Source organism: Carlito syrichta, unplaced genomic scaffold (assembly GCF_000164805.1).
Source record: "Carlito syrichta isolate Samal-C Ts95f unplaced genomic scaffold, Tarsius_syrichta-2.0.1 Scaffold307167, whole genome shotgun sequence".
Classification (NCBI taxonomy): domain Eukaryota; kingdom Metazoa; phylum Chordata; class Mammalia; order Primates; family Tarsiidae; genus Carlito; species Carlito syrichta.
The window spans coordinates 31,662-44,177 of record NW_007251263.1 but is presented as its reverse complement, the minus strand read 5'-3'; the positions used below and the strand labels follow the sequence as shown (position 1 = coordinate 44,177).

Sequence of the window (12,516 nt, the reverse complement as noted above, 5' to 3'; positions counted from 1 at the left end):
AAACAAAATATTCCTCACCAAGATTTTCTTTTTATTTTCTTTACCCATTTTCCAAATATGAGAAACAAAAATTTTTCTTTCTGAGAAAGCAATTTTCATAAGGGAGTTATTTATTTTCCAAAACACCACATTAAAATCAATTGCTGTACTGATTTCCAATGAATTCATCTATTAAATTAATATTCAAGATTGAGAACTCATGTGACACCATTTTAATATATGTAAATTAGAAATATATAATTTTCTTCTGGCCTATAGTTAAACCCACCACTAGCTACAATTTATGTAAAGATGCATAGACACACACATGGCTGACAAATACAACATTTATTGTCTGTGTGATTTCTAAAAAGGGAATAGTAGAGATTACGAATACCAAAAAAAAAAGCATGCATATTAAGAAATTCAGGCATAAAATTACCAGGTACACAGACCCTGGAACTTAATTTTCTTATCAGTTTCTACCTAGACTCCCTGTTATGATTTTCTGTCAGGCAATTCGAAATATTTCTTTCCTCTCTTTGTCATGTGTAACATGTTCTAAAAGAAAAAGTGGCAGAATAGTGAGGTTGGTTCTGTTTTATGCTCAAGTGAACATAACAGACTAAGAGAATAGTAAAATAAGAATATTTTATTATTTTTTAAAAAGAAACCAAAAAGTTAATACAATATTATTTTATATTTTACCAGGAACTGGGATAAAGTGAGAAGTGGAGCAAGATTCACTAAGGGAACTTCAGTAATTGTCTGGTACACACAAGAACTTCATGCAGCAGAAAGAATGTTTATGCCAAATAACACCCAGTTTCATCCTTCTTCATTCCTGCTGCTGGGCATTCCAGGGCTAGAAGATATGCACATATGGATTGGATTTCCTTTTTTCCTTGTGTATCTTGTTGCCCTCTTGGGAAATGCTGTTATCTTGTTTGTGATCCAGACTGAAAACAGTCTCCATGAACCCATGTACTATTTCTTGGCCATGCTGGATTCCATTGACCTAGGCTTGTCCACAGCCACCATCCCCAAAATGCTGGGCATCTTCTGGTTCCGTTTCAGAAAAATATCTTTTGAAGGCTGCCTTTCTCAGATGTTCTTCATCCACTTCTTCACTGTCATGGAGAGCATCGTGTTGGTTGCCATGGCCTTTGACCGCTATGTTGCCATTTGCAAACCCCTTCGGTACACCATGATCCTCACCAGCAAAATCATCAGCCTCATTGCAGGCATTGCTATCCTGCGGAGCCTGTACATGGTTGTTCCACTAGTGTTTCTTCTCCTAAGGCTGCCCTTCTGTGGACACCATATCATTCCTCATACCTATTGTGAACACATGGGCATTGCCCGTCTGGCCTGTGCCAGCATCAAAGTGAACATTATGTTCGGCCTTGGCTGCATTTCTTTCTTATTATTGGATGTACTCCTTATTATTTTCTCCTATGTCAGGATCCTCTATGCAGTCTTCTGCCTACCCTCCTGGGAGGCACGACTGAAAGCTCTCAGTACCTGTGCCTCCCACATTGGTGTTATATTAGCCTTTTTCACACCAGCATTTTTCTCTTTCTTTACACACCGTTTTGGTCACAATATCCCCCAATATATTCACATATTCTTGGCCAACCTATATGTGGTTGTTCCACCAGCTCTCAATCCTGTAATCTACGGGGTCAGAACAAAGCCAATTAGGGAACGTGTGCTGAGGATCTTCTTCAAGACAGATCACTAACCAGTTGGAGGTTGAAGGGTCTGCGTTAGAGTTCAAGGGAATGTTGCAGCCAATAGTTTTATTTTATCTGTTAATTGAAGCTCTTGTCTTTAAGGGTAATAATGAGATTATTGAATTTTGAAATATTGGAATTTGTATAAAGCTCGACTTTTCCTAATTTTTAAAATTACTTTATTCTCAAGACAGTCTTTTAAAGTATATATTACTTTTTATACATTTACAATGACTATATTGAGGTTTGGAAAACTTATCTACTCCTATTTGATGCTTAGTAAGAAGTAGTAATTTAAGCCAAATAGGCTGCCTCCAAATTATAATCATTTTCTTTTATTTCATGGTGTTTAAAAATTGAACAGGACACAGAGTAACATTTCAGTTTTCGAAGGTATGAAAACATTAAGTAGCTTGCAGAATTCTTAAATTAATAATAGCTTACTCTAACAATATCGACCTAATATAAAAGCAGTACATGTAGAGAGAAATATTGATAGGAATAATTTACATGCATACACTCATATTGTTCTCACCATTATCCTACTCTGTACCTACCATAATTAGCATGTAGATATGTAAACATAGTAATGATATTAAACACTAAAGTAAAGTAAAAAAAATAATAGAACATAGGCATGATATTACATTAATAAATAAATATTTTATTCAATTATTTGCTTGTTTACTTAATTAAATAATATTTTTATAATGCATTCATACATAGTGAATATATATATATTTCTACCATGTTTTATGTGGATTATGCACAGTAGAAAAAAGGACACAGTGTGTTGTAATTAAGAACTTAAATATATTGGAGAAAAAGAAATAATATTAAGTAGATCCTAAAGTATAGCCCAGAAATAGTTCTTTTTTTCTGAGGATTTGGAAATCGTGTGATATTAACAATTCTGTTCATAGAAGACTCAGAAAGAATTTAAAGAACACGGGTTCTAGGAAGAAGGCTTTGAATGCTCTTTATTACTGCTCTGTCTGCCATTTATACAGTGGAGATACAGGATTAGGTAGTAGACCACACTATTGTCAAGTGGCATGCTGAGAATAATAAAGCAAAGTACTTGAATATAGCTGTGGCTCAGTGATAGATCTTTTATAGAAAGCAGTCATTAAATCACTCACTGGGCCACCAAGTGGGAGTAGAATGTACTAGGAGAAATAGCTGTTTTCTTCTATCCACAAGCACTGTGAAATAACTGAGCACTCTTTGCCCTGGAACCAGGGAAATCATAAAGGCTACTTCCGAAAACTAGGAGCTCAGGTTACAATGCAGTTTATGTCTTTTTGCTTTTCAGTTTCCTCAGCAGGCAAATAAAAACCCATACTTTGTGTAGTTACTAAGAATCCCAAGTGGCAAAGTGGTTTTTTGGAAGGAAAAAGTATAAAGATGTCAGTCAAAGTGAAATAGACCAAAGCTGAAGCTCATGTGGAACAGGGAAAATAGAAGGCATTTCTGGACCTTTGCATCCTATTTTGCCTCCAAATACTACTCCACAGTACAAAGGTTGAGGCTCAGATTTGACCATTTTCATATGGTAGATTCCAGGGGTAATGATGTAGAGGATTTCCTTTTCTTGGCTCCAGATATGGTTCTAGTTGTCATATAAATCTTTCCTTCTCAGGGCCTCAGCTGTGAAACAGAGCAAGGGTTTACTGGCAGAATTTAGGCTTAAAGGCTTTGGAAGTACTTGATGGTTACCTTCTTAGAGAAGATTTTCAGATCATGGTAAGGCAGTGGAGTGTATTCTAAAGAAAACGAGAACCTAAGGGAATTTGAGGGTGTATAAGAGCCCAGGTCTGAGAGTGTATCAGGTAAAGTGAAAGATAAAGATAAAGTGAGATGACCTGAATAAGGTATAAAATGATTATAAGAGGGCATTAGTAGATTCATATTCTTTCAAATGACATTCAAAGAAATGTCCCAAACATAAAATATATACATTTTTGTTTTGTTTTTGTTTGAGTATCTTTCCCGGGTTTGCTGTGTCTGCATCTGAATAAATAGTTCTAAAAAATGAAAAAACACATTGTGTTTGTGTGCATTTTCATATGCTTATAGAGGGAAAAGGTAAATGGCAGTTAACTTGACCAGTATAGACTGAATCATGCTATGTCTCAGTTTGGCTGCATAGTTTTGACCAGCACTTTTAAAATAGTGATGGGTCACTTTTTTTCTTCTTTTAACAACCCCCTGCCCCATAAAATCTCTATATCCAGCATAGAAGAGTTAAGCATATAGCAGATCTTAATGCAGAGTTGTAAATTGAAGACTGGACTTATGTATCATGTTAGGAGTAGTACATAGGGTTTATTTGGGAGGTTGTGAAGAACTTGTTGAAATTACAGCCTGTTTGATAAAATTATTTTAAAATGCCATCAAACATTAAAAAATGTGATGAGAAACAGAAGAAGGTATCCCAGATCAAAGAAATAGGAAACAGCATATTAAATTCAATGACTTAAATTTAGATGAAGCAATGGATTGAGGATGAGTGATTTCAATGAGTTTTTAAACATTGATATTTGTCTGAAGATAGATGTCTTCATGTGCAAAGTGAAGAAGTTTGACCTTCCCCTATAGATGAGTGATTTCAAGTGAGTACTGAGATGTTTTATTGGTCTGAAAATAGATATCATTACATACAAAGTGAAGGAGTTTGAACTGTAACTTGTTGATGACAAATATCTAAAGATCCTTTTACAAAAAGAGGAGTCAGAGTTGGATTTGTATTTTAGAAAATTATTTAGGCAATTTAGAGGATGGACTATGTGAGATTATCACTCTTAAAGGCTTTCCTTGGGTTAACATTGTCAGTACAGCGTTCTGACAAAATTACTCTGTTAGAGAAAATTTTGACTAGAGAGAAAATCTTGCCTATTCCATTATCTTACCTCTTTTGCTGAATAACTGGTCCATTATCTTTTGCATTTTATACTTCCATCAAAATTAGGCACTCACCACCTAGCTACAAAGTCTCTACAGAAATGCAAATCTCCTCTTTCTCAGACCCTGGTGATGAGCTCTCCAGAACATGGGTTACCTGTATTGACAACACTTACTGCTGTTGTTTCTTTAGTCAAAGCTCTGAGAAGCAAGTAAATTAATATCTTCTGGATGAATAATTCAGTTACTGAAGTTATTGAAGAATTAATATTCTAGAATGGGAGTTAGTCTAGAGCTCTATTAGCTCTAGAGGCCCGTGCTGTTTTCAGACACGATATCCAGCATCAGGGTCAGGTCTGGGTCTCAGATGAGAAAGAAAAAACATGAGGAATAGATATTCTAGATCACATAATGAATTTTTAGAATGTACAACACACTAGCCATATAAAAAATAAGTGGAAGGAAGAAAGCAGAAAAAGAAACATTTCTGAAATGCCATTTAAAAAATAACCTTAGAAGTTATTATAGAGATGTGGGGAACTAGTAAGGGTAACTACACAAGTTGGCTGCATGCGGGTGAAGATTCGGTCTTCAACTGATCCTCACTTCGCTTGGTAAAGGACCAAGTACCCTTCGTATTGTTATGTGCCCCTCGAACCACCACTGGCAGTGCCCAACAACTGCTGATCCCTCCCTTGTGCTAATGTGGTTAATGTTGAGATCTCAAATGTGATTAATGTTGAGATATTATCTTTAATAAAAACTTTGCATGTATTATCTTTTTTAAAATTCCCAGGTTAAGTATTCTGTTTTGTACTTTATTAAAGTGATATTTATATTTTTGTTTTCCTCCCATTTAATTTTTTATTATTTAGTGAATTGATAACATCATTCACTTGTTTTTGTCTTAAAATATGTACTAACATCTCTACATCTCCATCTGAATACCAATTTGTGTTAACACCAATAATTTTTGTTCGTTGAGCCATTGTTTTATTTAAATTAAAATACATTTTAAATTCTGTTTGAATGTCATTTTAAGCCATTAATTAGTTTCAACTGTGCATTCAATTTGAAGATAAGTTAGTGGATTAAATTTTATAGTTGATTTTAAATGATATTTGTGTTTATAATTGGGTATGTGTGTGTATGTGACTTCAAAAAATAGTCATTTAACACTACTCCACATACAATCCAGCAATCCCTCTCCTGGGAATATACGTAAGTTGTTCTACAAAATAGACACCAGCACATGCATGTTTATTGCTGTAATGTTCACAATAGCAAAAACATAGGACAACCCTGTTGCCCAAAGAAAGAAAACTGGATTTTAAAAAATGTAGTACATACACATAATAGAATATGAAGCAGTCATAGAGAAGAACAAAATCATGGCCTTTGCAGCAACTTGGATGCAGTTGAAGACCATCATACTAAGTGAATTGTCACAGAAACAAAGAACTGAGTATCACATGTTCTCACTCAAAAGTGGGCCCTGAACACTTTTCACAGTAGCACAAGAATGGAATATGCAGTCACTGGGCACTGCTAGAGGAGGGAGGGAGAAAAGGGGGGGAGACATGACAACACAGTGGGTACCTGGTCCACTACCAGGAGAGTAATGGCCAATTGGAAGCTCAAACTTTACCTGCATGCAGCCTACTTGTGTAGTACATCATCACTTGTACCCCGCAACTCTATAATAAATAAGTACATTAAAAAACAATATTCCAACTGGGCTCGGTGTCTCAGCCTGTAATCCCACGCCTTTGGGAGGCTGAGGTGAGTGGATTGCCTGAGTCCACGGGTTCGAGACCTGCCTGGGCAGCGAGACCTCATCTCTACAATAAATCAAAAAATTAGCCAGGTGTGGTAGCGCGCGCCTGTAATTCCAGCTTCTTGGAAGGCTGAGGCGGAAGGATCGCCGGAGCACAGCAGGTCAAGGCTGCGGTGGCCGGGAGTGGCCACTGCACTCCAGTCTGGGTGACAGAGTGAGACTCCAACTCAAAAAAAACAAAAACAAAAACAAAAACAATATTCCAAATGTATTTAAAAGAAATTTACATTGTTTAATTATTTTTGTAAATACATATTCTCTTGACTTTTACTTCCTTTTGTGTACTCAATTTGCTTTTATGAGTTGAGTTAAAGTATCTATGAATTTTGATATATCAATTATATTTTTATTACAATTGCCTATTGTTACAATTATTATGAAATTTTACTTCAAAGTGGATGAATATTCTTGATACTTGGTGCATTTTACTCATAATAATTGTTAACTATGAATTTTATCATTTCATAACAATTTTGCTGGTGTGTCATTTTTTAATACATTCAATTGCTCAGTATACTTTTTAAAAAAGTTATGGATACATAATATTTGTACATATTTATGGAGTATATGTGAAATTTTGATGTAAGCAGACAATGCTTAATGAGCATATCAGGGTAATTGATATAGTCATCAGGTCAAGCATTTATGTTTTTGTGTTAAGAAATTTCCAGTTCTACTCTGCTAGATGTTTTGAAGTATACAATATATTGTTGTTAAGTATAGTCACACTATTATGTGACCAAACACTAGATTATATTCCTTCTCTCTAACTACATTTTTATACCCATTAAGCAATCCTTCTTTACCAACCCTTTCCTCAATATCCTCCCCCACATCTGGTAACCATCATGCTATTCTCTATAGTTATGAGACCAACTTTTTTTTTTTTTAGCTCTCATACATAAATGAGAGCATGCAGTTTTTGCCTGGCTTATTTTCCAAAACATAATGTCATGAAGTTCTTCATATTGTTTTAAATAACGGATGTCATTCTTTTATGGTGAATAATATTCCATCATGTATAGGTACACGTTTTCTTTATGTATTCATCTGTCAATGAATACTTAAGTTAATTCTATATTTTGGCTCTCATGAACAATGCTGCAATAAAAAAAGAATGCAGAGATCTCTTCAATATGCTCGCTTCTTTTCTTTTGGATATATATCCAGAAATAAGATTGCTGAATCATATGGTAGTTTTAGTTTTGTTTTTGAAGAATGTTTATACTGTTCTCCATAGTGGCAATACTAATTTACATTCCTACTGATAGAGTAGAAGTGGTTCCTCTTCTTCTACCCCTTCACCAACATTCATTCATTATTTCCTGCAGTTTTTTGGATAAAAGATATTCTTAACTGAGATGAGATGATACTTCATTGCAGTTTGATTTGCATTTCTATAATGGCCAGTGATAGTGAGCATTTTTTAAAACATATCTGTGTGTCTCCTTTTGAGAAATGCCAATAGGATCTTTTGCCTGTTTTAAAATGAGATTAAATTTTTTTGCTATTGTTTGAGCTTCTAATATACCCTCCTTTTTAATTCCTTGTCAGATGAAGTAGTTTGCAAATATTTCTCTCCCCATTCTGCGGGGTGTTTTTGTTTGTTTGTTTGTTTTTTGCTTTATTGATTATTTTTTTTGCTGTGGAGAAACTTTTTAGTTTGATGTGATACCATTTATTCATTTTTTGTGTTGGTTATTGTGTTTTTGAATTCCCCCTCAAGAAATTGCCCAGGCCAGTATCCTAAAATGTTTTTCCAATGCTTTCTTCAAGTACTCTTAGAGTTTTAAGACTTATATTTAAGTCTTTAATTTTTAATTAATTGCACATATATAATATATGCTCATTATATTTTTTAAAAGAATACATTTGACAGTGTTTTATCATTTAAAAACATTTTATAAAAATTTGTTATACAAGCAAAAATTTTTAAAATAGAACAGATAACATTTATAGCCACATTCAATAGTTACAAATATTTTTGCATATATTTCCCACTCTGTACATATAATGTTTAGCTGAAATATTTTAAGATTTTAAGGTAAATTATTGATGTCTTGATTGTTTACCCTAAATACCTTAGTGTACTTATCCAAAAAATATAAATTTTTAAAATACAGCTACTAATCTCCACTGTATGTGACTCTGTATATATATATACATACATATATCTTTGTGTGTTTGTGTGAAATTATTAAAGGAACCATGTAATTTAATATGTTCTATTTCAATTCTATCATTCAACTATGCATTATTGTTACATGGTATTATATACTATATTTATTACATATGAATTAAGCAAACTTTTAAAGACTACTTTATAAGTAATGTTATGAATTTTACATGATTTCACAGTAGAATGTTCAGATGTTCCTGATTAATGATTCTAAGTTGGATTCATGATTTTTTAAAAATGACAGTGAGACTTCTCCTTTGTAAAGTTCATTGTAGCTATACCTGCTTCCTAATAGGGTTACTGTTTTTCTTTTTTGAAAAAATTTATTTTAAAAATGTGGGGTACAATTCAGGGTTAGGTATATAAATGGTCATTGTACTGGTGAAGTTAGGGCCCCACTTTGGTCTCCACTTCACCTGGTTTGAGATCAGGTACCCTATTGATGAAGTGTGCTTCCCCTCCCTCTCCTTGCAGTTTCCCAGTGCTGCCAATCCTTTTCTTATAGTATTATGATAAGTGTTCAGGATCCAGTTATGAGTGAGAACACGTGATACTCAGTTCTTTGTTTCTGTGATAGATCAGTGAGTATTACAGACTCTAAATCCATCAAAGTTGCTGCAAAGTTCATCATTTTGTCCTTATTTTTGGCTGTGTAATATTCCATCATGTATATATACCACATTTTAAAAATCCATTCTACTTTCAATGGGCAGCATGGTTGGTTTCATGTTTTTGCTATTGTGAATAGTGCTACAATAAACATGCATGTGCAGGTATCTTTTTTGTAAAGTGATTTGAGTTCTGTTAAAAAGTGGGCAAAAGATATAAAAAGACACTGCTCAAAAGAAGATATACAAGCAGTCAACAGATACACGAAAAAATTCTTAGCCTCATTAATCATCAAATAAATGCAAATTAAGACCATACTGCCTAACTCTAATCAGGAGGGCCATCATCAATAACTCAGAAAACAATAGACGCTGGAGAAGATGCGGGGAAAAGGGAACATGTCTACACTGTTGGTGGGAGTGTAAACTAGTACAGCCTCCGTGGAAAACATTGTGGTGATTCCTAAAATATCTAAAAATTGACCTTCCATATGACTCAACAATCCACCTTCTGGTTATTGATTTGCTATAAGGAGTCACATTTGCTTTATTTTATAAGTTTTTTGGTCAAAGAAACTTTATCTAGTGATAAAATAAAGGAAAGAGAAGCTATATTATTATACTGCCTAATTTAGGAAATAGAGCAAATACAGAAAATATTCAAAATACAAATATTAAGTTCAATTATTTTTCACGTGATAAAAATCTATGTAATCAAAATCCAAATCTAGAAATAGAACCAAAAATCCCATTGTGATGATTTATTTTATGTGTCAGCTTGTCTGGGCCATGGCACGTCTAGATATTTGGATAAACATTATTTCTGGATGTGTCTGTGAGACTATTTTTGGATGTAATTAACATTTGAATTGGTAGGCTGAATAAAGAAGACTGCCCTTCCACTATAGATAGGTTTTATCCAATTTACTGAAGGTTTGAGTATAATAAAAAGTTGAACATGAGATAATTATTTTTTTCTGACTAGTTATCTTTGAGCTGAGCTATCTGCTTTCTCCTGCTTTTGAACTCAGATTTGGACTGGAACTTATACCACTGGTTCTCCTTGTTCTCAATCTCTTGAACTCAAATTGGAATTTGCATCATTGTCTCTCCCAGTTATGTGTGTATGTGGTCTATATCTATATTCTCTATCTCTCTCTCTCTCTCTATCTCTATCTATCCCTATCATCTGTATCTATCTCTCTATCATATCTAGCTATCTATCTATCTAATCTAAACCAACTGTCATGTATCTATTTATATTGGTTCTGTTGTTCCAGAGAACTCAGACTAGAGCATCCATTATGCCCTTTTGTAGTCTCTACCTGACAAAAAATAACTCTATTCCAGGTATACATCACTATCAAATAGTTTTACTCAGTGTCTTTAAAGAGAACAATTTCTTTTCTTTTGGGTAGATACCCAGTAGTGTGACTGATGGTTCACATAGTAATCCTACTTTTAGTTCTTTGAAAAATATCTAGACTGGTTTTCATAGGTATTGAAAATTCAATTTACATTCCCACCAATAGTGTATAAACATTCTTTTCCAATCATTCCCACCAATGTTTCTTATTTTTTAGCATAGTCATTCAGATCGATGTGAAATCATATCTCACTGAGGTTTTAATTTGCATTTTTCTGATGATAATGATGTTGAGCATTTTCTTATTTATTTGTCAGCTGCTTGTGTGTCCTTTTTTTTGAGAGTGACGGTTTATGTCCTTGGCCAACTTTTTTTTCTTTTTTTTAGTTGGAATCTCACTCTATTGTCTGGGCTGGAGTGCAGTGGCATGCTCATGGTCACCGCAACCTCAACTTGTTGGGATTAGGCAATCCTTCTGCCTTAGTCTTCCAAGTAGCTGGAACTACAGACACACCACCACCACACCTGGCTAATATTTTTGTGATTTTTTTGTTGAGACGAGGTCTCACCAAGTTACCCAGGCTGGTCTCGAACCCCCGAGCTCAGGCAATCCTCTTACCTCGGCCTTCCAAAGTGCTGGGATTACAGGCTGAGCCATCATGCCTGGCTGGCCAATTTTTTATATGGGGTTATTTATTTATTTATTGCTGATTTGTTTAAATTACTTATAGATCCTGGATATTAGTCCTTTGTTGGTTGCATGGTTGCAAATGTTTTCCCCTATTCTGTGGATTGTCTGTTTACACTGCTGAAAGTTTCTATTGTTGGGCAGAAGCTATTTAGTTTAATTAAGTCCCATTTGTCAATTTCTGGTTTTGTTGCATTTGCTTTTGAGGTACCAGTCATAAATTCTTGCCTAGGCCAAGGTCCAGAATGGTTTTTCTAGGTTTTCTTCTAAGATTTTTATGGATTGAGGTATTACATTTAAGTCTTTATAATTTATCTTGAATTAATTTTTGAATATGGTGAGAGGTAGAAAGCAAGTTTCATTCTTCTGCATATGATTAGCCAGTTTTTCCAGAACCATTTATTGCATAGCTTGTCTTTTATCCATTTTTTAATTTTGCTGACTTTGTTGAAATCAGTTGGTTGTAGGAATGTGGCTTTATTTCTGGGTTCTCTAATCTGCCCCACTGAGCTATCATTGCATGATTCCTAATAAGGAAATAGTAGAGATTACAAATTTTTTAAAATTACACATTAAGAAAAAATAGGTGTAAAATTAGCAATTACCAGACACACAAATCCTGGAAATTTACTTTCTTATCAGTTTATGCCTAGACTTTTTGTTATTAATCAGGAAGTTAGAGATTTTTCTTTCTTCTTCATGTGTAAAATGTTCCGGGAGGAAAAGTGGCAGCACAGTGAGGCCAATGTTTAGATAGATCCTAGATGATAGATAGATAGATAGAGAGAGAGAGAGAGAGAGAGAGAGAGAGAGAGAGAGAGAGACAGAGACTTACTATGTTGCATAGGTGGTCTCAAACTCCTGGCTTCAAGCAATCCTTCCATTTCAGCCTCCCAAAATGCTTGGATGTAAGCCACTACACCCAGTAGCTAATTTTATTACTGATTCTGTTTTATGCTCAAGTGAGGTTAGCAGAATAAGAGTAGAATAATTTATCATTTTTCTGAAAGGAACCAAATAAAGATTACTATGTTATTTACAAGTTACTAGGAATCCAGATAAAGGAGGTAAAGAAGGACTTCCTATTGGGAATTTAGTAACAGTCTCTGTTACACACAACAGCACTATGCAGCAGAAAGAATGCCTATGTCTAATGACACTAAGTTTCATTCTTCATTCTTCATCTTAATTCTTCTGGACATCCTAGGGCTAGAAGACA

General features: G+C 34.4%; 1 protein-coding gene across 1 annotated transcript; it reads left to right on the top strand.

Moving 5' to 3' along the window:
- The first annotated feature begins 781 nt into the window (after window positions 1-781).
- On the top strand, window positions 782-1,723 carry LOC103266369 (olfactory receptor 52E8-like). The gene has a single exon (XM_008063971.1). It carries the CDS (start codon window positions 782-784, stop codon window positions 1,721-1,723), a length of 942 nt encoding a protein of 313 aa, XP_008062162.1.
- The last annotated feature ends 10,793 nt before the right edge of the window (window positions 1,724-12,516 follow it).